This window comes from Apodemus sylvaticus, chromosome 1 (genome assembly GCF_947179515.1).
Source record: "Apodemus sylvaticus chromosome 1, mApoSyl1.1, whole genome shotgun sequence".
Classification (NCBI taxonomy): domain Eukaryota; kingdom Metazoa; phylum Chordata; class Mammalia; order Rodentia; family Muridae; genus Apodemus; species Apodemus sylvaticus.
This window is the reverse complement of record NC_067472.1, coordinates 182,550,675-182,576,737: the sequence shown is the minus strand read 5'-3', so window position 1 is coordinate 182,576,737 and position 26,063 is coordinate 182,550,675. Positions and strand designations below refer to the sequence as shown.

Genomic DNA, 26,063 nt, shown 5'->3' with positions numbered 1-26,063 from the left:
CTGTCCTGGAACTCACTCTGTAGACCAGGCTGGCCTCAAATTCAGAAGTGCTGAGGTTAAAGGCATGCATCACCACTGTCCAGCAGAATATAACATTTAAAGATGCCTTTTTAAAAAATTAATTTAAGCCGGGCGGTGGTGGCGCACGCCTGTAATCCCAGCACTCTGGGAGGCAGAGGCAGGCGGATTTCTGAGTTCGAGGCCAGCCTGGTCTACAAGAGTGAGCTCCAGGACAGCCAGGGCTACACAGAGAAAGCCTGTCTCAAAAAACCCCAAATTCAAAAAACCAAAAAAAAAAAAAATCAATTTAAGCCTTTCTTGTGCTCTCACTTTTCTGTACTGCTCACAGCACCCCCCCACCCCGTTTTTACTTCAAAGAAGATGATGAGCACTGCAAGCTGCCACCGAGCAAACTGCCCTGCTTCAACTGCAGACAGGATGTCCAAATGGACAAACATGGACGCAGGGAAGTTGGCTGCTTTGCAAGGACAAGGTCGGCTAGCCCTTCATAATTCCTGCTCCACAAAAATGCCCGTCAGATATTCTGGGCCAGAAGTCAGAAGATGGATGCTCCAACACTTTAGGGGCCATTTTGGGGAACTGTCCAGACAGTTCCTCCTCTGTGATTTCTTTTCTTTTCTTTCTTTTTTTTTTAAGATTTTATTTATCATATGTAAGTACACTGTAGCTGTCTTCAGACACTCCAGAAGAGGGCGTCAGATCTTGTTAGGGATGGTTGTGAGCCACCATGTGGTTGCTGGGATTTGAACTCAGGACCTTTGGAAGAGCAGTTGGTGCTCTTAACCGCTGAGCCATCTCTCCAGCCTCCTTCTCTGTGATTTCTACAGTTCTGGAAGCTGCACCCTGTACTTCCTGCATCAAGCAATATTTATTCCTTCTCAGGTCTCTGATAGGGTTGAAGACCAGAGAGTTACAGTCTCACAATTAAGCCTAAGGTGTTTAGGTCTAAGAAAATGTTTTAGGTTGGTAATGCAAGTTATGATAGAAAATGTTTTAGTTACAAAACTCAGAACTCACCAACATAGGATAGATCATAGAGTACTTTATCCAAAGTTGCCATATACGGATGGACTGGACTTTGTGCTGTAAATCTTAACTAATGGTTTCCACAATTGTTCTTACGTGTGTTATTACTGGTAAGAGAAAGAGCCTTTTTATTTAGATGGAAAAGGGAACATGTTGGGGTTGGTCTGGTGCTATGTATTCAAATGCTAAATACTGGCCCTCAAGATCTGGTTGCCCCCAAAGAACAGATTTTCACATACACCAAATGCGGCTGTGTAAACTTTGCTTGCCTTTCTTCTCTACCTGGTTAAATAAAAGAAGCTGAGCTGGGCGGTGGTGGCGCACACCTTTGATCCAAGCACTTGGGAGGCAGAGGCAGGAGGATTACTGAGTTCAAGGCCAGCCTGGTCTACAGAGTGAGTTCCAGGACAGCCAAGGCTACACAGAGAAACCCTGTCTCGAAAAAAACCAATAAATAAATAAATAAATAAATAAATAAATAAATAAATAAATAAATAAAAGAAGCTGACAGCGTATACCGGGGATAATAGAGGTAGGCGTCTCCCTGGCTGGGAGTCAAGGGTAGGGACGGCGAGGAAAGAGAAGGAGAAAGAAGTGGAGCAAACTGGAGGTGTCCATTGGGCGTGCTGGACCAGCAGCACGCGGTGAGGGAGATGTCCTGGAGGAGGCTGATGGAGGAGCAGTAACAACGTGGGTGAGACTCAACCAGCACGTTCTGGGAGTACAGCTGGGCAGTTAACAGTCTATTATGTAGAAATTAGATTAGGGGTAAGTCACCCAGTAATTGTGCTAAGCGCGTTTTAAAAACCCATAGGACTCTGCCTCGATTATTGGGGGGCTGGCCAGGTCATATTAAAAACTAATAGATTTTATTAAATACCCCTTATAAGATCTGGCTTGGTTTTCTTTAAAATACTAAATGGGGGCTGGAAAGATGGCTGCACTCACAGGGCTGCTCACGATGGTAACTACAGTTCTAGGGCTTCTAGTGCCCTCTGCTGGCCTCTGTGGGCACTGCATGAAAACAAAACACCTAAAAACAAGTGTTGGGGGTTGGCCTAGAACTGCTATGTATTCAAAGGGTAAATTCTGTACCCCAAGATCTGGCTTCCCCAGATGAGAGAATCCTCATTTATACCAAGGGATATTATGCAAACCCTGCTCCCCAGTTTAAAGTTAATTGATTCATAAAATGCTAGAGCCTGTGATTGGACAATATGGAAAGGCGGGACTTGAGGATCGAGTTGAGGGGTCTCAGCTTTCATTCGAACAGTAGGAAGAAAGGAGACCAAGAGAGGAGGAGGCCACTGTGAGAGGACATGGACCATGAGCACGTGACCAGGAGAAACGGCAAGTAACAAGAGACATAAGTTAGAACAGCTCAAAACCTGCCCAACCTAGGCTTACAGCTTGTAAATAAAATACCAGGATTGTGTGTATTTTGGACAGGCTACCTACAATATGGAATTCATCTTACAAACAAGTCTTAAAGTACCAGTGGTTCCTCAGGTGACTCAGGATCGGCCTCGGATCTCACCCGCATCCCGCCCTCCTCTGATTCTCCGGCACAGTTCTGCTGACAGCTAAGGGTTGACTCTCTCTTTAGTTTTTCCACGTGGCCATGGCTAATGAATTAGAAACCGGTTTTCAGTTGTGCCTCTTCCTCTTCATCCCCTCTCCCCGGGATTTTTTAAAAATTAATTTATTTTGTGTGTGCAAGTACACTGTCGCTGTCCTCAGACACTCCAGAAGAGGGCATCGGATCCCATTACAGATGGCTGTGAGCCACCATGTGGTTGCTGGGAATTCAACTCAGGAAGAGCATGAACGGCTGAACCATCTCTCCAGCCCTCTCCATCCAGGTTTTTACTGTAGCAAGGCTGGTTTGGAATTGATAACCCAGGTTGTGGTAGAAATCACCATGGCTACCCTCCTGCCTCCACCTCCTGAATGCTAGGACTGCAGTGAACCACCATGCCTGGCTCAGTGGCTCTTCCTTAAAGGTAAAGGCTACTTCCCATCCCTTCCCTTGTTGCCTTCCCAGGGCCTGGATGGAGTACATGAGGTTGGTTGGGAGGTGCAGACTGGCTGATGACATGCAGAGATCACTGTACCAGCTCTGGGGAGCTTGTGAGTCTCTAAGAGGAAAAGAAATTTCAGGGTGTGTTTGCACCATGTCTTTAGCTCTAGCACTTAGGAAACAGAGGATGGAGGATCTCTGAGTCTGATGCTAGCCTGGTTGTCTTAGGGTGTTACTGCTGTGAACAGACACCATTACCAAGGCAACTCTTATAAAGGACATTTAATTAGGGCTGGCTTACAGGCTCAGAGGTTCAGCCCATTATCAAGAACAGAGTGAGTTCCAGGACAGCCAGGGCTACACAGAGAAACCCTGTTTCAAAAAATCAAACAAAACAAAACAAAACAAAACAAAACAAAAAAACAGAAGGAAAGGGCTGGGGAGAAGACTCAGCAGTTAAGAGCACTGACTGCTCTTCCAGAGGTTCTGAGTTCAATTCCTAGCAACCACATGGTGGCTCAGAACCATCTGTAGTGAGATCTGATGCCCTCTTCTGGTGTGTCTGAAGACAGCTACAATGAACTCATATGCACTAAATAAATAAATCTTAAAAAAAAAAAAAGGAATTGAGCTTCCATCTTATTTAAGCTCCTATTATTTTGGGATGATATAGTAGCAGAATATTTAATTATTAATTAATGTTTATTTTGTACTTATTTTTAAGTTTACTTTTTTTTTAAAGATTTATTTATTATATGTAATTACACTGTTGCTGTCTTCAGACACCCCAGAAGATGGCATCAGATCTCACTACGGATGGTTGTGAGCCACCATGTGGTTGCTGGGATTTGAACTCACAACCTTCAGAAGATCAGTCAGTGCTCTTACCTGTTGAGCCATCTCTCCAGCCCCTAAGTTTACTTATTTAAGATTTATTTTATTTATTTTATGCATGCAAGTACACTGTAGCTGTATAGATGGTTGTGATCCTTCATGTGGTTGCAGGGAATTGAACTCAGGACCTCTGCCTGCTCTGGCTCTGCGCACTCTGCCCAAAGCTTTATTTATTATTATGTATGTGAGTTCATTGTCACTGTCTTCAGACACACGAAGAGGGCATCAGCTCTCATTACAGGTGGTTGCTGGAATTTGAACTCAGGACCTTCAGAAGAGCAGTCAGTGCTCTTAACTGCTGAGCCATCTCTCCAGTCCTATTTTTTGGTTTTTGAGAGGAGGTTTGTGTAGCCTTGAGTGTCCTAGAACTCAACTCTATGGACCAGCTGGCCTCAAACTGAACTCATAGATCTGCCTGCCTCTGCTGGAGTTCTGGGATCAAAGGACTGTCCCACCACCGCCTGGCTTCAGAATATTTAATTCCAAAAGAAATTTATATGGTATGCACGCTGTGTGTATAGGAAGTTGAAGTTACACCTTTGTGAGATGCCCTGGGTGAGTGTTGCAATGGATTCTGGTCCTCTGCTGAAGCAGCAAATACTCTTAACCACAGAGTCACCTCCCAGTGCTTAGGATATTATTATTATTATTTAATTAATTTATTTTTGGTTTTTTTCAAGACAGGGTTTCTCTGCATAGCTCTGGCTGTCCTGGAACTCCCTCTGTAGACCAGGCTGGCCTTGAACTCAGAAATCCGCCTGCCTCTGCCTCCCAAGTGCTGGGATTAAAGGCGTGCGCCGCCAAGTAAAAGGGACAAAGCCACCTCTGGGAGGCATCCAGGTGTCACCACTCTGTCCAAATGGGATCTTCCTCCTTCTCTCTCTGCCTCTCTCTGAGACAGGGCCATTTTATGCACATGTTGCTCTTGGAACTCACTTTGTAGACTGAACTGGCCTCAAACTCACAGAGATCCATCTGTCTCCGCCTCCCAATGGCGGATACGTTGGGATAACACTGCCACACCCTGCCATGAATACTTTATCACAGTCTTCCTGGAATCAAGAGACTTTCACAACTGTCTGGATTCTGCATAATTTAATACACAAATCTCAGAGGAAAGGGGCCACAGGCATTCAGAGGGGCTGTGTCAGGGGCGGGCTGGAAGGGGCGGGACCTCCTGTCAGTCAGTGTCACATCTCATCCAACCCGTAGTCCTCCTCTGGGAAATCTCCCACGGTGACAGTTGATGGCTTCACAAAGGCACCATACTTGGCCTGGCATTCAAAGTAGCGTTTCCCATTCACACTGTGGGCAAGATGGGAGGCAGTGGTAAGAGGAGGCTTCCAGTCTGTAAGCCAGGTGGACCTCCACATACATGCACATGCATGCACATACACATGCATGCACGAGCACACGCTCAGCGGCAATACGTTACCTGCCATCGTTTTTTCCTAACGGCTCATCATATCGGACACCAACCCAGTAGCCTGGTTTGAAATCTGTGAGTCCTGTCCGGGAGAGAAATATCAGTGAAACCTCTCCAGTCAGCTCACCCCTGGTCTGCAATTTCCGGGGAGTGGAAACCCTGTGATGGAGACAAACCCTTCTACTTCCATTGCCTACACAGTGCCAAGGCCTAGGTAACTGCTACCCATCCAGCAGGCTGCTTTGTGCTGTTACTGTAGTATAAGGAGACTTTCTAGTTTGTTACTGCTGTGACTAGGATGTCCTACACTTTGGTGTTCTTAGAAGCCAATCACAGCACAAGTCAGTTAGGCCCGCTTTCTATAATTAGCCACAATAAGCTTGGACCGGAATGGAGCACCAGGCAGCACCTCCTACACATGCGTACCAGCTTTTATGGTATTTGCTTTTAAGGTGCCCCTGGGGGGAACCCCAACAAAAGATACCCACACCAATCTAAGAAGCTGTTTGGGGGCTGGAGAGATGGCTCAGTGGTTAAGAGCACTGACTGCTCTTCCAGAGGTCCTGAGTTCAATTCCCAGCAACCACATAGTGGCTTCACCACCATCTGTGATGAGATCTGATGCCCTCTTCTGGTGTGTCTGAAGACAGCTACAGAGTACTCACATTAAAATAAATAAATCTTAAAAAAAAGAAGAAGAAGAAGAAGCTATTTGGAAAAAGACTTCCATGTTGAGTGGGGGTCAAGTAAAATTTAAATTCCTAAGACCTCCTGGGAACTGACATCCTACTTGACCTATTTGGGTAGCTGACATCCTGGCTGGCAAGTTAAGACATCCACAATTCAATACCCCAACCAATGGGAACAGGATAAATGTAGAACAAAGACACGTTCCTAAGGAAGTCCCCTATCCCTAAATCCTGATTAACTTGTTGGTGGACTTCAGGCTTAGCCCCGTATGATCTTAACTCGATCGTGGTTCAGCGCCCAAGTCTGTCCCGTGGCCCTGAGACCAGCCTTGGGTTGTGGCATTAAACAAACCATTTGACTGAGACTGGAGCTGAGTTCGAGTGGTGATTCCCAGACCCCAGGAGATGGTGATCTCTGCACTGGTCTTCCTTCTTCTGCCCCATTCACTCAGGACCCCCCACCCAGAGCAGGGCAGCACTGCTATGCTGTCACTGAGGAAGGCTTATGTGGCCCTGTGGCCATAGATAAACCAGAGCTGCCAATAGCTTGGCACTGAGATGGTTGGCCTCTGGAGCGGTCAGAAGCCATGTTTAAGTGACCCTGTGGGGGATGTTCCCAAGGCAACCCAGCAAACTAACACAACCAACAACAACAACAAACAGTCCTACGGAGACATGGGCAGTTCATGCATATACATCTAGGAGGAGGGCTGGCCGGGGCGGGGCACATTTTTGATCCCAGCAATGGAGAGGCAGATGCAGGTGGATCCCAGCAAGTGAGGCCGCCCATAGCTACAGATGGTCTTAAAAACGTAAGGTCTGGAAACAACAGGAAGTGGGCTGAGCGGGAAATCCTGGGTGCAGGCCTGGAGTGTACCCTGCCCTAGCCCTCTCCTCCTCTGCTGAGTACCACGTCTTCCATGATGCCCATGTGCAGGGCCAAAGGGCTATGCTCTCAAACCATGAGCCAAGAGACATCTTTCCGTAACATCTATCAAGTTTCCAGTCACAGTGACAAAAAGACACGTACCTACATACATGACAGTGCCCCTGCGGAGGGACTGGCCGGGTGCCCGCACCTCACAACGGCTCCCAACAGAGATGGCACTGGCTTGGGTCTTCTCCTCACTGAGACGCTGGGCAGCCTCTGCCTCTTGCTGGGCCCGGAGTTCTTCATTGTACGGGCCTAGCTTGCTGCGTTTCATGAAGGATCGAACTGTGTCTGTGGGCAGGGTAGGGAAGGTGTCACACCTAACCCTCAGATCATGCTCCTCCCATGAAGGGAGTCATGAAGAGATTCTATCTGAACGTTTAAGAGCTATCACCCGATACCCTCACGCCTCTCACCATAGCTTTGGCCTCTCCTTTTTTCTGTCTCCTAGCAATTCAGAACTATAGGGACACCGCTGCCACCAGCCCCTCACTTGGCCCTACGCACATCTCTCCAGCCTACCTACTCTGATCTGTCCTCAGAAGCCAGCTTCAAATTCCACACTGCTCTGGACATGTCATCCTTGTCTGGTCACGTGCCCTTTTACCATGACTACTCCCTCAATGCACCCTCAACCGCCTGCCTCAAACCCCTTCCTTCAAAGCCTGTCTGCCTGCCTCACCCCCATTCCCCTCCTCTCCCAGGATCTATGCCCACCATCAATCCTACCTCACCTTCTTCTGCCCTCCAAGCCCCTCCCCCGCACTATCTGGACCACAAGACCCTCCCAGCCCCACCCCGCCCCGCCCATGCATGTACTCTGTCTCCGTTCGTAGGCTTCTGGTGAGATCTCGTATTTCTCCACTTTGGACACGTCCTCATATTCTCCAAGCCGGACACCACTGTGGTCAATGACCTGTGGTAAGAGAAGTCAGTGGGGACCAGGGTCAGGCTGGGCACACATGGGATGCTGCCATGACGTCACACACTGGCACACTCTGCAGACTCTGACTAGCAGAACAGACAGGGGCCACTTCCCTTTCTCACCCCATCTTTGCCTTTGGAGACTGTGGTGGCACCCAGATGTCCTCCGCATGCTGGCATCAACACCACGGATGTGCCCATGTCCCTGAAACCAGCCGCAGAGCCCAATCCGGCTCACATCCGTCCTCTCTGGACCCTGTGATGCTCCCAGCCTCCAGAACCAGGCTCATCTGCTTCACAACTGCCTCCTTCCTGGCCTCCCTGTTCTGCCTGGACTTCCCACCTACATCCCGAGGGGCCATGAACACCTGAGGCACAGCAGGTCCCTCCTGGCTCAGAGCCCTCCCAGGTTCCACAGTCCTTCACCAACAGCTCCCAAGAGTTGCTGTGGTCCCTCCCACTTGAACGTTTTCACAAACCATGCCCTCCCCTGCCTCTTCTACCAACCCTCTTCTTGAGCTGCTCACAAAGCAACCACTCCAGGGAAACACAGATCTCACTCAAGGCCGGCCTCCCAGCACACAGGGATGCCAAGCTCTCCTGCACCACCCTCATCCCCACACGTGTTTCCTCTCTGAGTCTGTTAGCATTTAGTTAGACGTGTGGTAACCCTCCAACCCAGGCCTTCTGTATCATGGCTTCCAACTATACCTAACAACACAGGCAACCAAGGAACCAGTAACAGAATAAATGAAAGACGGAGAAAGAACCAGTTCTCTGGGTCAGATCTCTGGAGTTAATGCAACCCCAGGTCAAAATTCTAGCAAGAGTTCACTCTTAAGAAAATTCTGCTGGGCGGTGGTGGCGCACGCCTTTAATCCCAGCACTTGGGAGGCAGAGGCAGGTGGATTTCTGAGTTCAAGGCCAGCCTAGTCTACAGAGTGAGTTCCAGGACAGCCAGGGCTACACAGAGAAACCCTGTCTTGAAAAACCAAAAAAAAAAAAAAAAAAAAAGAAAGTAAATTCCAAGCCACAGTGACAGGGCATGCCTTTAATCCCAGCACTCGGGAGGCAGAGGCTGAGGGATCTCTTGAGTTCAAGGCCAGCCTGGTCTACAGAGTGAGTTCTAGGACAGCCAGGGCTACACAGAGAAACCCTGTCTCGAAAAACCAAAACAAACAAAAAAGAGTTCAAGGACAGTCTGGAACACTCACAGACACATAAATAGAATTGCATAAATAAACAACAAAACAGCAAATACCAAATTCCATCCTGAAGATAAGTTTTTTCTTCCTCAAATACAGACATCCCAGCCACAGTCCTATGGTACAGGGCCCCTCCCCCCATATGTTATTCTGGAGGTTCAACAACTCAGCAGTGACTCAGTGATTCCTGGAGGACCCTGTCTGGGCTGGGCCCCACTCCAGTAGCTGGTGACAGAGCAGTGAACTACAATGAGAAAGACTTCTGCCCTCCTGGAATTCTAATCAGGGAGATGGACAATAAAAACAATGAGAAGAACCCATTCTATGCTGGACCATGATAGCACCTAAGGGCAAAGAAAAACCCAAAATATGTTTAAAAAACAAAAAAAGGAGAAAGAAGCCAGGTGGGAGTGGTGCACCATTTCTTTCTTTCTTTTTCTTTTTCTTTTTTTTTTCTGGTTTTTCGAGACAGGGTTTCTCTGTGTAGCCCTGGCTGCCCTGGAACTCACTCTGTAGACCAGGCTGGCCTTGAACTCAGAAATCCGCCTGCTTCTGCCTCAGGTGATGCACTCTTTTAATCCCAGCAATCAGGAGACAGAGATAGGTGGATCTCTTGGTGTAAGGCCAGCCTGGTCTACAGAAAGAATTTCAGGACAGCCAAAGAAACCCTGATACCGAAAGGGGTGGAGGTGGAGGGAAGAAAGAGAAAGAGAAAGACAGGTCAAAATTTTATACTGAGCTATAATCCCACTTAGGAGATAGAGACAAGCTGAGGCATAGAGTTAGCCATGGCTACACAGAGTGTTTTGAGACCAATCAGACCAACATAAAAATATCTCAAAAAACAAAAGAGGTGCTGGAGAGACGGCTCCACAGTTAAGAGTACCTGCTCTTGCAGAGGACCCAGGTTTGGCTCTTAGAACCACAGGGCAGCTCACAACACTTGCAATTCCAATTCCAGGCGACCCAGTGTCCACTCCAGACTCCATGCATATACACCCACCCGGGCAAAAACCTCATACACATACAGCCAAACAGATATATCTCAACAAAAAAGAGGAAGGCTAGAAAGCTAGCTGTAGTGACATGGTTCAGGGGGACAGAGATGGTGGCTCCTGAACCAAACCTGGTCCTCCAAGTTCAACTCACAGGACCCACAGTAGAGGAGAGAAACAACTGCTGACCTCCGAGCACGCGGTACCATACCCATGTGGTCGCACCATGGCACACAGTAAACATAAACGAAACAAAAAAAAAATAAATTATCTACTCTTATGATGGTAATTTTTTCCTGTCCTGACAATCAAACTTAGGCCTTGTATTTGCTAAACAGCAGCGCTTTCATTTTGTGTGTGTGTGTGTGTGTGTGTGTGTGCAGCTCCTATCTTTTTCTTTTTCACAGAGTCCCACTGCTTCTCTTAGGCTAGCCTCCTACCTCCTCCTGAATGCTGAGATTACAGGTGTGCCCCACCATACACCATGGTGGAAGGTGACCCCACCTTTAGTAAAGATTCAGAAAATAAATGGAGGCAGAGCTCAGCAGGGTAGGACGGGGTGGGCAATGTGGGGAGAGGCTGAGGCAGAAAGGCGTGAGCTGATACAACAGAGGTCTTCTGTGTTCTTGATGCCCCCAATTGGGCCAGCACAGGTTCACCTCGGTTCTTTACAGCTTTATCCTTTCTTTCCCTCCACATAATATCCTCTAGATAGCAGCACAAACATCCATTCCTGAAGGAAGCCTCTTCAGATATCCCCGGGTAAAGCCTGGTACCACTTCTGAATTTCACCACTCCCCTGGGCTCCCCCTAACCCAGTCCAGACAACTCTGGGCTGTTACTGTCTACTGAACGTCTGCTTCTGACCAGGCGGAACTAGTGGTTCCATGGGGATAGGGCCTATACTGGTTATCACACTGGCTGGGCAATACATAGTATTTGTTGAACATATAAATAAGTGAATGAACGTGGTGCGGGTAGGGTGTCCTCACGTGGATGCGGCAGCCATCATCCACAGGATAGGAGCCCAGCAGTGCATCCTCCTGATCCAACTTGCTGTAGAACTTGTCGTCAGCTCCATACAGCTCCAGTTCCATGCAGGAAGCAGGGCTGCCCACCACCAGTTCCAGTTTACACTGCAGTAAGGAGGTAGGATGAGGAGAAAGACTGTCAGAGGCCTCATCCTCAGACTTGGATCAACAACCACGTTCCAAGGCTGTCATAGGCCTCATCTTCAGACTTGGGTCAACAACCAAGTTCCAAAAGACCCACCTTGGACCAGTTCCTTCTGGGTCCGCCCCCTCGGCTCTCTGGGGAGTCTGATTTCCCGGGCCCCGCCCCTACTCGGTGGACTCCGGTCTCCGGGTCTCCCCGGCCTCGGAAGCTGGTTGCGGGTCTCTGCAACCTTACCTCCAGCTCCGCCCACTCGTTTTCAGCCCCTACTCCCTTTTCTTCGCCCCGCCCCTCCGGACCCCGCCTCCATGGCCACACCTTTAACTCTGCGATGGTGAGGCTACGACTGTATCGCTTCTCCGAACGGAAGCTGTTGAGGGAACTGCTGATGAAAACCGTCACGGTGGGCGCCGATATCCCCGTCACCTCCATCTCGCCGCGCCCTGTAGTGGCCCGCGGTCCGGTTCAGCCGTCTCACACCGGCTCCGCAGTGGCCGCCGCTGCTTCTGGGATATAAGCCCCGGAGTTGACCAATGCAAGCTCTCCACCTAACATGGCCGGCCAATCGCTGTCGTTCTCTCTCCACGCACAGGCGGATTGGCTCTCAGTTCTTCCAATAGCTGCACGGGAGGCAGGCGAGGCGGGCGGGAGAAGGCCGAAGCCGGGCAGAATGGCTGGAGTTATCCCGGTCCGCTGAGTGTAAGCTCGGCGCATGTGCGCTGGCCTTGGGCCAAGAAGAGAGCAGCGGCTTGTGGACGACGTCGCGCATCATAGTCCTAGCCCTTGTCCAAGATCCAAACCACTCGGAGTTGGGAAGCAAGGTTCCGAAATCGGGAGTGAGTACCAGAGGGTATCAAAGGATTGACGCAGGCCGTCTGCTAGACGTCCGTCAGATAAGGAACCCGCGCGTGCGCGTAGCCCCGCCCTATTTTGGTACAGCCACGCGGTGCGACCCTTCCCGCGGTCCGTAGCGCGGCCGCGCAAGCGCAGAAGGCTCAGCAGCAGTCGCTATGGAACCTGACGGGACTTACGAGCCTGGCTTCGTGGGCATTCGCTTCTGCCAGGAATGGTGAGGCCCGGGCAGCAGGTGTGGGAAGGCAGTGAGGATTGGCTCCAGGGCTGACCTCTGACCTCCCCTCCCCACAGTAATAACATGCTGTACCCCAAGGAGGACAAGGAGAATCGCATCCTGCTGTACGCGGTGAGTGCCGGCAGCCCTCTCGCCAGCGGGTTCGCGCCTTCCCTGCTGGCTCCCCACGCGTTCTTTCGCCTCTTGACTAACCCTCAACACACCCTCTTCTCCCGTCTTGTCCATCCCCTCCTCGGATCACCCTTGCCCTTCCGTCCAGTCTTGTTGGGGATCTGAACCGTATGTGACACTCCTCCCACCACGCTCTCCCGTCTGCAGTGCCGGAATTGCGATTACCAGCAGGAAGCCGACAACAGCTGCATCTACGTGAACAAAATCACGCACGAAGTGGAGTGAGTGGCGGGACCCTGGTGGCTTGGGGCACGGGTAGCCTCCTAGGACACCCGGTCCGACCATAATCTACTTCCCTATCCCTGCAGCGAACTGACCCAGATCATCGCAGACGTGTCCCAGGACCCTACGTTGCCCCGGACCGAGGACCACCCGTGCCAGAAGTGAGTACGCAGCCGGCAAAGGGAAAGAGGAGGGGCTGTCCACAGAGGGGGCTTTCACATTTCAGTAACTGAACCATTCCCTCAGGTGTGGCCACAAGGAGGCAGTGTTCTTCCAGTCACACAGTGCCCGAGCGGAGGTGAGTGGCTAACCTCTTCCTTGGTGGCAGGGTACTTCCCCAGGGGGTGGGGACACCAGGTTTTGGGTTGATCGTGTTCCCTCAGATTAAGATTGGGAAAGTTCCTTTGATCGTTCTTTTGGTCCTCACATTCTGCCCTGGGTCCACACCCTGACTGAATGTTCTTATTGCCAGGACGCCATGCGCCTGTACTATGTATGCACTGCCCCACACTGCGGCCACCGCTGGACTGAGTGACCGTTCCTTCCTCCACCCGTAATAAAGGCCAGTTTCTACACTCGTGTTTCCCTTGTTTATTTGTCTCGTGGATGGGAAGCAGCCAGTAAGTCTATCAGGTCGTGCGGTGTAGGGTGCGGTGCTGCGCGTAAGCGTCAGGCCGAGAGCTGGTGAAGCCGCAGTCCTCACATACGTGCAGCTTCTCCCTGCGCTCCCGGTAAGCGTAACTGGCTGGCTGCCCGTGCACCTTGGCAAGATGAGCTTCCAGGGAGCAGCGCTGTGTGAAAGCTTTCCCACACGCTCCGCAGCGGAATGGCCGTATTCCTGTCGAGATGAGCAGAAAGGGCGATGACTCCGAGGGTGGGCGTCCCCCCTTGCACTCCCTCTTTATTCCTGGGTCGGCAGACTCTTACGTTTGTGACCCACTAGCCATCTGCTGCCTCTACTGAAGGCAGCAGGAACCAGACGGTGTATCTCCTGAGAGAGGGAGGGGCCCTTAGCAACATGGAGAGTTCCCTTGACTGCTCTGAATCTGGAGCCTGGAGATATATGGATTTATTTTGAGACGAGGTCTCACAGTGTAGCCCTAGCTGCTCTAGAACTCAAGAGTTCTGCCTCCCAAGGGCTGGGATTAAAGGCAGGTGCCACAAGTCTGGCTTATTTGGGGCATGTATGTGCACAAATGCTATGGTGCAAGTGTGGGGGATCAGAAAACAATTTGAGCTGAAAGTGGTGGCACACGCCTTTAATACCAGCACTCGGGAGGCAGAGGCAGGTGGATTTCTGAGTTCAAGGCCAGCCTGGTGTACAGAGTGAGTTCCAGGACAGCCAGGATTATCCTGGAACTGTCCAGAGACAGAAAAACCCTGTCTCAATGAAAAAACAAAACAAAAAACCAAAACAGAAAACAATTTGCAGGAGTCTGTGCTTTCCTTACAGTACCCGGATCCTGGGGATTTGACTCAGTTATCAGATTTGCCAGCAATGGCCTGACCCACTGAGAAATCTGGCTCTCCCAAGAACCTGAGTTCTGTAGCCAGTACCCCATCTCTACCCTTGGAAGAGGCCAGGCTTCTTTCTTGGTGCCACCTTATACTCACCTCCTGTGAGGAACACTATGTCGCATTACCTGTGCCCCTGTGCCATATCCCCGATCCCCGGAAACCACACACCCCATGCATCTGCCTCTCCATCACCATCGCGTCTGGTGTCCCGAAGACCCTCTTTGTTCCTGCTGTCTCTCACCAGTGTGAGTCCTCATGTGGCGCTTGAGATCGAAGGCATCGTGAAAGCCTTTGCCACAATAGTGGCACACGTGGCGCCTCGCTGGGCTGTGGCATTTGAGGTGCCGAGTCAGCATGCGTTGCAGCGGGAAGGCCTTGGGGCAGAGTGGGCAGCCAAGTGTCCCGGGGCCCTTGGGTGCAGAGGTCAGTGTCCCCTGTGAGGACTGCCAGAGGGTGTAGGGGTTAGCATGGCCAGCTGGATCTTGTTCGGTCTTTGCTACTCTGCAGTTTGTCGTGTGCCCAGAGTGAAGGGTGGCTGTGAGTAGTGGGGACAGCTGCAACCCTCTCTCCAGAACCTGTCCATCACTCTGACCGTCGTGTCCCGCCACACCCAGAACACACTTTACTAATACAAGCTTTCCTAGTTTTATTCTCTGCCTCCAGCTCTTACCAGAAAGCAGCTCTGTGAGGAATGGATGTCTGTCTGTCCTGCTGCACACTCATACAGAAGTGACCTCACACACTGAATTCTAACTAGCACTGTCCTTCCTTTTCAAAGCCCGCAGTTAGCCTACTCCTGGGAGGTTAGGTTACAGCCCTCCGTCCCTGTCTGCTTATCCAGTGTTCTGACATAAATCACCTACTTCGTTTTTGGAATCCTGTTTGCACCCACTGGACACACATCCCCGGAACATGGCCTTCCAGCTGCCCCCCTACCCCAGGAACGGGGGTCTTAACTGAGACTGGAATGAGCTGGCTGCTGGGAAGGGAGCGGGATGCCAAGTGAAGAGCAACACTGGGCTGGAGAGATGTGCAGAGGCCCCGGGCGGGGCAAAGGCAGCCAGCTCCCTGGGCACGAGTGGAAAGCCGTCCCTGTCCTAGCTGCCAGCTGCACACTCACCACTGCCCAGGTGTCTCTCAGACCAGGAGATCTGTGTGCTGCTGGCACTGCCAGGCTGCTGCAGTCTGGGAAGAGAAGCCAGATTGTGATGCCCTGTGCCTCCTGAGCCCTTCACCTCCAGGCCCAGATAGGTGTGTACCTGGGACGTAGGCATCTCCCCGGAGCTGGTCGGGAAGGTGGCTCCAGTTAGGTGGCTGTGGACGCCGACTCCTCACAAGAAAGACCCTGGGCATTGCTTTCAGGATGGTGAAATGGCTCTGCACAGAGCTGCCTCGTCTGCCTGCTGCCTCAACTAGTGAAATCAGGAGGCCCGTGGAAGCCTCATTCTCTTCATGCAAATTTTGAGACAAGCCTGGGGAGCAGCCTTAGCTGACTCTGGTTACCTCTGCTGGGGCTGGCCATCAAGGCTCCTTCTCTAGGCCAGGCTCTGAGGCAGCTCTGCTATCTCCTGGGGATGGAGAGACCCTGGAGAACTCAGCCCCAGGGAGGCTTGAGTGAGAAGAGCCAGGGCTGCTCCTGGGGATGGAGATCCAAAGACACATGGGCCCAGGCCTGGAAGGGCGAGGGACTCTAGGGACTGTACCAGGCAAATCAGTGCCCGGACGCCCATCAACCTGCCTAGTTATTCAAATCACAGCAGCTGTCCAGGGCTGTGGGTAGGGACAGCCGAGATTGTCCTGTGCCACTGGTGTAGGGTAACAGCAAACTAAGACTGGAGCTATGCTTCCTCAGGGGGAAGTGCTTAGGGCAATCAAATCTGGTCTGCCAACAGCCGGGTTCCTAGGAACACCTCCCATCCACTCTGGGTCAGCTGTTCCACTTTGCGTCTTCTCTGATGCCTGAACTAGAAGTTCAGAATTGTGAACACACTCTTCAGTTACCTTCTCTGGTTTATCCGACAGTCTTCTAAATATAGTTCTTTTGTTTTTTGTTTTTGTTTTTTCGAGACAGGGTTTCTGTGAAGCCCTGGCTGTCCTGAAACTCACTCTGTAGACCAGGCTGGCCTTGAACTCAGAAATCCGCCTGCCTCTGCCTTCCAAGTGCTGGGATTAAGGGCCACCACTGCCCAGCCTGAATGTAGTTCTATACTTCTAGCTATAGGTGGACCTTGCTTAGTTCAGCATTGAAAATGAGCACTCTGTGCAGGGCCACAGGGGGACAGCAGTGACATCAAGAGTAGTTAATGGGAAGGGATTCAAGCTGGGATAGACAAAACTAGGGAGAGCAGAATTCTTGGAACCAAAAGATGCCAATCCAGGTTTGGGTGGGGTCTGCCCTCCGGCTTGGCTTGCACGCCAAGTGTCTTTACCCGAGCCATCTCAATACTCTCTGCCTCGATAGAGGTCTAAGGTCGCCCAAGCTGACCTTACCCAACTGGGAAGGAAAATGAACCCCAGTTCCAGCCATAGGGAAAGAGGGAATAGTCATTACAAAACCTTTCTGGGAAGAAAAGGTACATTTCCTTTTTTAAAGTTTGGTGGTGGTGGTGCTAGGGCATACACAATAGTCCACAAGGACAAGTCATAGGAACCGGTTCCCTTTCTACCTTAATGTGTGCTGGCCAGTTTTATATCAACTTGACACAAACTGGAGTCATTTGGGAAGAGGGAACTTCAACTGAGAAAATGTCCTCACCAAAATGGTCAGTGGGCAAGTCTCTGGTAAACTTTATGATTGATGTGGGTGGGGCCTTGGTCACTGAGTGGTGCCACCCGTGGTCCTGGGTTCTATAGGGTGATCCGTGAAGTCCTGCGGTGGCTAGGAAGGCTCCGAGTGTCAGCTGAGCTGGCTGAGGAACGGCTGAAGTGGCCCCATCTCATAGACTCAGATTCATATGACTGATGCCTCTGGTACAGGTTGGTGTCCCACTAGGAACCATCCTGGTATTGGGAGCCACGGGTGGGTTTGGGGCACAGAAATGAGCCAGCTGGGCCGACACACTAATGGAGGACAGCTATTTTCCCCTCAGGTGCTCTGTGTCTGCTGCCATGCTAGGAGAAACCTAGAGTTAAGCTGTTGTGAAGCACTCAGGTGTCCACCTCTGCTTCCTGAGTGCTGGGACTAGCATGACTGCCCACAGAGCAGGCCTGTGGACCTTCCTTAGGAGTGGATGGGATGAAACTGGGTGTGTTGGTGCTATATTTTAAACCTCTGTGAGATTCCCTTTTATAGGGACACGGGACAGTGTATGTTGCCATGAGACCGGCCTTCTTAGGCCTATACTGCCTGAGGAAGCTGGTGGCTAAGGAATGAGGCTGGACAGTTCTCTAGTGAAGGCAGCGCAGAGCTCAGCACCTGAGGCTCTTGGGTCTGCTACCCAGCTGTTCAGTAGGGATTGTTTCCTACTCCCCGTTGCAGAAAAGACAACAACAATGGAACCCTGCAGGACCCAGTGTGGAGTTAGCCTAGAGCTGGCTGTTGGCCAGTAGTGTTATGTACTGAGGCCAAGTTCAGGCCACAGTGGCTCCAATGAGTTTGTAAGCACGCACAGGTTAAAGTCAGATCCTCCCCAGGGTAGCTAGATGCCAGCGGGCAGAGTATGACCCCTGCAGTAGCTCAGTTTGCTAGGACAGGATACATGGGAAGCCAGGTTTGCAGCCATCATCATGGCTGTTCCCACATTCCCTGTCAGCAGGTCCACAGAACAGGGCCTGGAGCTAAATGAGTGTCCAGGTTGCTTCACCCATGCAGGGGCCTCTGCCCTTTCTCTCTGCATCCATAGAGGGGGGCTTCTCAGACACTGTAAAGGGGTTTCAGGAAACAACTGTCAGTTTATTTGTTTACAAATCTACTTCTCCAGGGCAGCAGGTTTTTGCAGAGAGGCTGCAGGCCTTCAGTCACCCCTTGCCTTCCTCCTCACTGCCTGCACCAGCAGCTCTGAGTAGTGTTCCAGCAGGGCCTGCAGGTTTGGGCTGGCCAGGGGACAAAGTGTAGGTGGGGACAGAGGACCGGGGCTAGGCAGTGTCTGGGGTGGGGCCACACAGTGGCTGGCTTCTAGCTGGTTGTAGATCCAGTGGAAGGTGGAGGCCAGCTCCGTCTGTGCCTGCTGCTGCTCAGCGCCCAGCTGGTTGCTGGAGACCAACTGGAAGGAGTGGCAGGCTTGTCAGAGGACGCCAGGTGTGGCAGGGAGCCCTCTCCACTGTCCCAGCACCCTGCCCTGGGCTCCTTGGCTTACCATGAGGTAAAGGTCAAGGGCTTCTTGGAAGGCAGTCTGCAGCCTGTGCAAGACTGATCCCACACTGCCTAGATCGAGGAGTGCTGGGGGAGGGACTTCCGTGTCCCAGTGTCCAGGGCTGTCTGGGATCACACTTGATGCATCTAGGGGTAGAGGAGTAAATGGCTGGGATACTTTTGCCTCCCTAGGTGGCCCAAGTGAGGCCAGGTAGCTGGGCTAAAGACTGCTGGCCCCGATCCCTCCCTGTCTTCAGGCCTCTAGGCTCCTCTTCCCCACAGGGCTCTGCTGAATGTAACCTTCTCCCTAAAGCCTTTTGCTGCCCCCCTTCACTTATTTTTCTCACTAGCTTGTATCACCTTGTCTATGCCTGGGCTTCTCCCCTAGTGTAGGAAATCAACCTTCTCTTGTTGCTACTATGTCTCTTGTGCCCCTTGTTCTCAGGACAGAGAACAAGGGGTGGCTGGAGGAGTGAGTGAGCTAGCCTGCACAGCCCCTGTGGTCAGGATGAGTGTTCACTTGGGGAGGGGGAGGGGCTAGCGTTCTAGCCATGTCCCCAGGGCGGTACTCACCGGGTATGGGCTCCAGGAGAGCAGCAGTGCCGCCGGGCATCCTAGACCTGCTCTCTGGAAGTTGGAGGCTGTGAAGGTGGGCAGGAGGGGTGAGGGGCCCAGAGGCTGAGGTCTTTGGGAGAAACCCTGAACCGTGGAGTCCCAGGGTGCTCATGTCTACTGGGCTGGGTGCACAGAAGCTGGCTACTGTGACTGCCACACTTGGTGGTCCATCCGCAGGTCCCTGAGACCACACACGTGTGGTGGGTGGCTCCAGTGGAGGTGGAGAGAGGAGCTGCTCGCAGACGCTGGCTAAGGTCAGTCTCAGACTGGCTCGGGCCTCATGGTTGCCCCAGGAAGGCAATGCAGGCTCGTGGCCTTTGATGCTAGAAGTGAGTGCCACTGTGGTGGGGATGGCCTGGAGTTCCTGCTCAGGGGATAAGAGCTTGTGAAGTGACCTGGGTAGCTCAGCTGTCACAGAGCCCTCACTGTCCCCAAGAGAGATGCTACGTGTCATCTTGGCATGTGAGTTCGTTGTGGACTCCAGGTAAGAACATGTAGACGGGGTAGATGGGGCGGAGATACTCTGCTCCCGGCCTGTGGTCAGTACAGCTGTGGGTGTTGGGGGCTTCCTGTCTGTGGGTGGCACCGAGGAAGGAGGGACACAGGATGCCAGTCCTGAGAGGGGAGGGGCTGCAAAAGAAGCAGACGGTTCACTTGCACCCCTGCCTCAGAGCCCTGACTTAAAAAAGCTTTAAATCTGAACAAACACCCTCCATGGCTCTCCGGTCCTCTAGGATCGGGGAGACTTACTTGATAGACACAAGGCCTCTGGAGTCTCGTCAGCCTTCGGCCCGGAGACAACCTGCAAGCAAAGCTCTTGGTAAGGACAAGGCCTCCTAGCCGGCAGCCCCGTGTCCTGAGAGCGTGATCCCAATACTCACGTTGGTCCCATCCGAGGACATGTAGCCAGTGCCTGCTCGCAGGAGCCCTGCCTTGGGCTGGTTGCCCCCTTGGCCCATAGGCTGAGACTCTGGAGATTGCATGAGGTGTAGGGGCAGCCGGGGAGGGAACCTGGGGAGGAAGCCAGGCGGGAAACATACGCTCACATAGCCTTGCCCTGGAGTAACTGAGGGGTGCCACTAGAGCTGGGGGTAGGAGGAGGGAGCACAGAGGTGACTGGCTTCTACCTGGAGGGCTTCTGGAGGCGGGAGAGGAACTGGGCAGATATGCTCAGCCGGGGGTTGAAGAAATAGTCCTCAGTCTCTGAGATCTTCATGTCTCCCAGTGATCCATGAAAGAGCTCTAGGAAGACACCCATGGGCTCACAGGCTTGCCAACATCTCAGATGCCTCGGGTGTGACTGAGGGGCCAACCCATCTGCTCTTCCACCCATCCTTCAGCACCTTACCATGGAAGACGACTACCCAAGAACACCCACACTGTTCCTGGTGCACAAACACACACACACACACACACACACACACACACACACACACACACACACACACAATCAGGGTGCAAGGTCAGATCCTACCTTCAGCAGGGGCATCAGTAAGTGTCTCAAAATGGTGGCGGAGGAACTTCTCCTGCTCAGGCGTCTGGGGTAAGGAGCCATTGCCCAAGCCTGGCACCTCAGGCTGGCAAAGCTCTTCTGAACTTGAGTGCTCTGGTTGGGAGGGAGGCAGGGTGGAGAGGACTCGTCGGCACTGTGAGTCACGGCAAACAATGGAGAAATCCAGACTCGCCTGCCACACACCTGCTTGCTACCAGGCTGAGCAGGAAATGGCAGTCTTCCATTGAGGAAACTGAGGTTCAGGACTGACAGAACATATTTACCCAGCTTACCTGTCATGGTGAGGTGAGGGCCGGGGTCCGTGCAAGGAGCGGAGACATGGGCGGTGGTGAAGCTGCACTCCAGTTCAGCCTCTGACTCCCCCGAGTCTGAAAGGATAGAGGGGGTCAGGAGCCTGCCCGAGGTGAGACAGGGTGCGCTGCCCAGAGGCTTTGGAAGCTGTTTCCCCATCTGGAGAATGGGGCGGTACGCATGCCGTCACACGAGTCCGCAGTCAAGCAGTGGCAGAGCTAGGTGCTCAGCTAGTGGCCCGCAGCCTCAGTTACAGCAGGAAACTTTTATCTACTGCGACATGGTCAACATTGGACAGCTGGGTCAAGGTCACCACCAGGGCCCACAAGAGGCCATTACAGGCCACCAGGGTGCCTGCTCGTGCTCCCCACTCACCCTCAGGGGGGCTTTGATCCTTGGAGCTGACAGAGGAGACCCTGCGATAGGAGTCACCTTGCTGGTCTTCAGGTCCTGCCTCTGCCTCCTCATAATACTCCCTGCAACACCATCAGGGTGGGGTTATGCTGGCAATTAACAACTGGTCTTTTCCCAGAACCCCGAGGACCACACCCCACTCCCAGAGCACACCCTAGCCTTTCCTGCCTCCCAACAAAATCCCTCATCCAACCTGAGACCAATGAAAGTGAGGCTGCAGCTGAGTCTGTCTGAGACAGTCCCTCAACTCTCCCTCCGCCCTCCCCCAAGCCACTGGGAGAACAGTTTTTCCAGGTTGGACCTGTCTCCAGGGCTCCCTCTTTCCAACTATGGCTACCTGTCATGCATAGAACATTCACCTGTGCATCTCTATAACTTCCGCCTCTGGGGAGCAGAGGATGAGTTCTCTTGTCTCCGTGGCTTCCCTCTGTAGAGGCAGGTAGGAGGGGTGGCCTCGGCTGTCCTCTTTGGGACTTCCTGACTAGGAGTGAAGAGAAGAGCCATTCTGAGGTAGCCTGGCCCTTGAATGCTGCCAGCAGTTGTTGCCAAGTGGCAGAGGAGTGACCCACAGCCCCCACTGCCAACACCACATCAGAGACAGTGGGAAGTCAGCACTCCTCCAGGGTGGACCAGACCGCCCGCCTCAGCCTGGCATCAGCAGCACCTTTACGGTATAACCTAAGTCTGGAGGAGGCCTATCCCTCTGTCTGCTTACAGGACAACCAAGAATAAGCAAAGCGCTAGCTGGGCGAGCTCGCAGCACCCGTTAAATCTCAGCACCCAGCGGCAGAGGCAGAGGCAGAGGCAGAGGCAGAGGGTCTCTGAGCTCACAGCCAGCTTCGTCTATGTAATGGGTTCCAGCACAGCCACACTTACATATCAGACTGCCTCAAACACAACAACAAAAACAGGCAAACCAGTTCCTGAGGAGAGGTGAGAGCGCGGGCTCCCTCAGGTGGGGCGGGTGGGCACTGATTTTGGGGTCAGAAGAGATTTTCTAGGTGGTAGACCAGGCTGTGTGGGTGATGTAGGTGGCAAGTACCTCTGAGTGAGGCAGGTAGCTCATCAAGTCTTCTCCTGGAGGCGCGTGTCCATTGCCTAGTGAACACTATCACAGTAAAGAGGAAATGTATGCATTAGAATAGGAAAGGATTGTCCGCTAAGAAAAGAGTAAGGGCTGAGCCCTGCATCTCGGAGTTCTCAGAGATGCAGAGGCAATAGAACCATTACTTGGAAAACCAAGACAAGAGAGGCAAGCCTCCTAACTCAGGTCACAGGCCGGGAGGGCTAGGACTCAGCCCACTTGAACGCTCCCCACATAGAGGAGAAGCTTAGCCTGGGGCCAAGCTTTAAGAGCTCGGTCAAGCGCTGGAGATGGCTCTGCGGTTAAGGGCACTGACTGACTATTCCAGAGGTCCTGAGTTCAAATCCCAGCAACCACATGGTGGCTTACAACCATCCGTAATGGGATTGAATGCCCTCTTCTGGAGTGTCTGAAGACATGAGAGTGCACTCACATACATAAAATAAATCTTAAAAAAAAAAAAAAAAAAAAGAGCTTGGTCAAGCCTCTGAGTGACCTACACCCAGAGACTGCTTGTCTGCCCTCCACCATCCCCTCTTCCTTCCCCTTACCCCCCCCCCCCCCCAGTGAGCAGCCACAGTGCAGGGCTGGCTGGTGGGCTTGAGGGCTGGCTGTACCTCACTTAGCAGACCTGCCAGGTTTTGTGGCTCTACTGAGTCCAGAACAGAGTCTTCTAGATTGTCAGGCTTCATGGGAGTGAAGTAGGGATCCAGAGTCCAGGCACCCAGGATGGTCTTGAGGGGTTCCTGCTCGGCCCGCTCTGCCCAGCGGCCATGTGGCTGGTAGCTGCGCTTGGCATGGAAAGCTGAGCTGTCTGCCACGTCATCATCCCCTAGCTTGAGGGACAGGGACAATAGTCAGGCAGCGAGCCATAGCCATGCGTCTGCTACTTTCGACAAGGACTGCACAGATCTCATGCGGTCTCCTGGCTTTACACCCTTTAAGAAAACAGCTCCAGAGATGATGAGCCACTGTCCTTCCCATGAACCTATTTACTGTCCCCACACCCTTCTTTCTTTCTTTCTTTCTCTCTCTCTCTCTCTCTCTCCCTTCTTCCAGATAAGGTTTTACCCTGTAGCCCATGGTGGCTGGAACCTCCCATAGAGCCAGTCTTTCTGACCCAGCTCTCAAGAACTGGGACTACAGGTGTAGCCACCAGGCCAGCTCAGAACCTCTCACCAACAAGGCTTTTGCCAGTCTTCACGTGGGTACCTCAGAGTTGCTATGTTGGGGCTCTACTTCTGATTCCCTTTATCTGCTCCCCAGCCTCACCAGCCCCAGTGATCCTTTGCCCCAAACAGTGGCAGCCATTCTCCTCCCAATGTAGTTTGTCCTTCCCGTCATTTGTATTTCACCAATTCTGTCAGCTGTCACTCAAACACAACCCTGTTCCTCTTCTACCAAAGCTGTTGCTGGAGAGGGCACATTTGTGATTAGTGTGTTAATTCTACATTTTCTCATGCCCAACTGTGAGTCAGCTGAATATGCACTCAACTTCTCTGGGCCTCAGACTTCCTGTCTGTGAACAGGGATAGGAAAAGCCCCACTGAAGGTTTTGCTTTGTCTTTTATCTTTTCAAGGCAGGGTTTCTCTGTGTATCCCAGGCTGGCCTGGAACTCACTCTGTAGACCAGGCTGGCCTGAAACTCTGAGATCCACCTGCCTCTGCCTCCAAGTGCTGGGATTAAAGGTGTGTGCTACACACTGCTCAGCTAATTTTTTTTTTTAAATACTCTAACTTTTAAAAATGTAAAATAAAATTGTTTTCCAGGAAATTAAAATAGACTAATGATTTCTGTGTGAGTGAAGACAGTAAAGACAGGAGGGGGCTGGGAACTGAGCAGGCCCCCTGTCCATGCTGTGCATCACTGTACCATGTGTGGGCAGGGAGAAGCTGAGGCCTGCGGAGGGAGGGAGGGAGGGAAGGCAGGCCTGACCTAGGGGGATAAACCTTCGCTGTTTGCAGTACTGAGGTGAAGCCTAAGGCCTCACTGTGCTGTGACCCATCTCCCAGCCTTCTCTTCACTTGTGACCACTTTGTATTTTGTCTGTTTCGGAGACAGGGTCTCGTGTCCTTGTGGACCTCTGGCTGGCCTGGAACTTGCTATGTAGCAGAGGATGACCTAAGCCTGTCTTTACCCTCTGGGGCCGGAGCTAGAGAGGTGCATCGCCACAGCCGAGGGCGTCACAAACTCTAACAATCGCCGTCATCTCCAACCCATCATTTTGTTAGAGACAGTCGCATTTACCCCAGGCTGGCCTTGAACTCCTGTGAACCCCACATCCCCTTCCCGTCCTCCCAATGCTGGGTGTGTGCCCACCTTACTGCTTCACTCCCAGGTTGAGGTCTTACTAAGCTGCCAGGATGGTCTTCTCCTCACTCCTCAGTACACACAGGCCTTGACCCTGTGATCCTCCCGCGTCAGTCTCCTGAATACCCGGGATTACAGGCCTGGCCCACAGCTCTGGCTAAAGGCCAGGGTTCTGCTCCCAGCCTGCCCCTCACCCATGGTAACAGCAAGCACTCCTCCCACCCACCACTATCTTTGTGGTGTTTCTTTCCCTCATAGCCAACTGAATGGCTCCATCTTTGAAACCTCTCTAGAGTCCACTCATTTCCCTCTGATCCAGGCCCCTGGCATGCCTCTCTTCTAGGCCTCTTCCCTGCCTGTCCCATGGCCCATTTCCTGTCACCATCTCCTGTCTGGAGACTTGAGTAGACGCAGCTTGGCACTAAACTGATATCCTGAACAATCTTTACTTTCCTTCCTAGTGTTGTTTCCTCTCTTGCATATATCCGCTCCCACATACTACACAGATTACTAAATGTGAGGTACAAGCCCTCTCCCACTTCTCCTCACAGGAGAGCAGGCCTGGAAGAGCAAGACTATCCCCTGCTCCCTATCCCACTGCCAATGGCCGCAACAGTGGCAGGCATGGGCCAGACGGTTGCCTCAGCTGAGACTGAAAGGATGATGGAGTTTTCCACAGAAAGGACACACAGAGGAAAAAAAGGGACTTCCTGAAGGAAGGGGAGGGCTCCCCTCCAGCCACTAACCCCCACCCTCCCAGTACACTCACCAGCCGCTTTGCCCAGAGGGGCAGCTTGCCATTGGTCAGTAGGCACCGAGGATCTGCAGACACAAGGGTCACATGAGGACACACCAAGCAACCTCCGAGAGGAATGGACCACACTTAGAACTGAGCTTTCCCCAAAAGGGCTGCCACAAGAACCCAGGGCTAGGTCAAAAGATGCTCAACCTCACTAGTTGTCAGAGAAATGAAAATTTAGATAAGGTATACTGTTTCCTATAAGACTCACCAAGTGTAAATACTGGGGGGAAGGGCTGAGTGTACTGCTGCGTGCCTATAGTCTCAGCATTCAGGAGGCTGAGGCAGGAGAAGCAATAGCTCCAGGACAGTCCAGGCTACAAAGTGACCATGGTCGGGGCTTGGCTGCAGAGGGCTAGCTCCGGCATGTTCAGAGCCCTGAGTTCAATCCGCCCAGCAGTGTGAGGGAAAGTGGGCACTGCCTCACACACCATTTTGGA

At 52.2% G+C, this 26,063-nt stretch overlaps 4 protein-coding genes across 6 annotated transcripts in view; 1 reads left to right on the top strand and 3 right to left on the bottom strand.

The window, feature by feature from the left end:
- Positions 1-5,041: 5,041 nt before the first annotated feature.
- On the bottom strand, positions 5,042-11,846 carry Tbcb (tubulin folding cofactor B). 3 transcript variants are annotated; one of them, XM_052166661.1, is made up of 6 exons: positions 11,623-11,846; positions 11,124-11,267; positions 7,827-7,923; positions 7,107-7,298; positions 5,397-5,469; positions 5,042-5,266 (listed from the first exon to the last, which is right to left on the bottom strand). In XM_052166661.1, exons 1-6 carry the CDS (start codon positions 11,734-11,736, stop codon positions 5,152-5,154), a joined length of 735 nt encoding a protein of 244 aa, XP_052022621.1. In that variant the 5' UTR covers positions 11,737-11,846; the 3' UTR covers positions 5,042-5,151. The 3 variants fall into 3 exon arrangements, with proteins under 3 accessions (XP_052022621.1, XP_052022629.1, XP_052022636.1); XM_052166669.1 differs by lacking the exon at positions 11,623-11,846 and adding an exon at positions 11,404-11,520; XM_052166676.1 differs by lacking the exon at positions 5,042-5,266 and having other exon boundaries at positions 5,413-5,469; positions 7,156-7,298.
- Positions 11,847-11,967: 121 nt separating this feature from the next.
- Polr2i (RNA polymerase II subunit I) lies at positions 11,968-13,362 on the top strand. Its single transcript, XM_052166698.1, has 6 exons — positions 11,968-12,373; positions 12,451-12,505; positions 12,713-12,786; positions 12,874-12,948; positions 13,034-13,085; positions 13,260-13,362. The coding sequence occupies exons 1-6, from the start codon at positions 12,315-12,317 to the stop codon at positions 13,320-13,322; spliced, it is 378 nt and encodes a 125-aa protein (XP_052022658.1). The 5' UTR covers positions 11,968-12,314; the 3' UTR covers positions 13,323-13,362.
- A 9-nt stretch (positions 13,363-13,371) lies between these two features.
- Ovol3 (ovo like zinc finger 3) lies at positions 13,372-18,068 on the bottom strand. Its single transcript, XM_052166688.1, has 4 exons — positions 15,565-18,068; positions 15,426-15,490; positions 14,547-14,748; positions 13,372-13,625 (listed from the first exon to the last, which is right to left on the bottom strand). The coding sequence occupies exons 1-4, from the start codon at positions 15,656-15,658 to the stop codon at positions 13,417-13,419; spliced, it is 570 nt and encodes a 189-aa protein (XP_052022648.1). The 5' UTR covers positions 15,659-18,068; the 3' UTR covers positions 13,372-13,416.
- Positions 18,069-18,182: 114 nt separating this feature from the next.
- The window catches only part of Wdr62 (WD repeat domain 62), a 38,574-nt gene continuing 30,693 nt past the window's right edge, over positions 18,183-26,063 (bottom strand). Inside the window, exons 21-33 of the mRNA XM_052166651.1 lie at positions 25,594-25,646; positions 23,131-23,349; positions 22,472-22,537; positions 21,789-21,910; positions 21,391-21,491; positions 20,997-21,092; positions 20,686-20,817; positions 20,339-20,453; positions 20,093-20,222; positions 19,962-20,013; positions 19,170-19,841; positions 18,601-18,743; positions 18,183-18,507 (exon numbers count right to left, since the gene is read on the bottom strand). Of these exons, the coding sequence (XP_052022611.1) occupies positions 18,259-18,507; positions 18,601-18,743; positions 19,170-19,841; positions 19,962-20,013; positions 20,093-20,222; positions 20,339-20,453; positions 20,686-20,817; positions 20,997-21,092; positions 21,391-21,491; positions 21,789-21,910; positions 22,472-22,537; positions 23,131-23,349; positions 25,594-25,646 (2,150 nt within the window). The 3' untranslated portion in view covers positions 18,183-18,258. The remainder of the gene's footprint in view (positions 18,508-18,600; positions 18,744-19,169; positions 19,842-19,961; positions 20,014-20,092; positions 20,223-20,338; positions 20,454-20,685; positions 20,818-20,996; positions 21,093-21,390; positions 21,492-21,788; positions 21,911-22,471; positions 22,538-23,130; positions 23,350-25,593; positions 25,647-26,063) is intronic.

Excerpts from the sequence above, each read along its gene's own strand:
- Tbcb (XM_052166661.1), bottom strand. The coding sequence starts at position 11,736 with ATGGAGGTGACGGGGATATCGGCGCCCACCGTGACGGTTTTCATCAGC. Across the intron at positions 11,268-11,622 it reads TCACCATCGCAGAGTTAAAG|TGTAAACTGGAACTGGTGGT; the intron begins GTGTGGCCATGG and ends TCCTTACTGCAG. Across the intron at positions 5,470-7,106 it reads GGGCACTGTCATGTATGTAG|GACTCACAGATTTCAAACCA; the intron begins GTACGTGTCTTT and ends TCTCCCGGACAG.
- Polr2i (XM_052166698.1), top strand. The coding sequence starts at position 12,315 with ATGGAACCTGACGGGACTTACGAGCCTGGCTTCGTGGGCATTCGCTTC. Across the intron at positions 12,787-12,873 it reads AAAATCACGCACGAAGTGGA|CGAACTGACCCAGATCATCG; the intron begins GTGAGTGGCGGG and ends CTATCCCTGCAG. Across the intron at positions 12,949-13,033 it reads GAGGACCACCCGTGCCAGAA|GTGTGGCCACAAGGAGGCAG; the intron begins GTGAGTACGCAG and ends CCATTCCCTCAG.
- Ovol3 (XM_052166688.1), bottom strand. The coding sequence starts at position 15,658 with ATGCCCAGGGTCTTTCTTGTGAGGAGTCGGCGTCCACAGCCACCTAAC. Across the intron at positions 15,491-15,564 it reads GGGAGATGCCTACGTCCCAG|ACTGCAGCAGCCTGGCAGTG; the intron begins GTACACACCTAT and ends TTCTCTTCCCAG. Across the intron at positions 13,626-14,546 it reads CCACATGAGGACTCACACTG|GAATACGGCCATTCCGCTGC; the intron begins GTGAGAGACAGC and ends TCATCTCGACAG.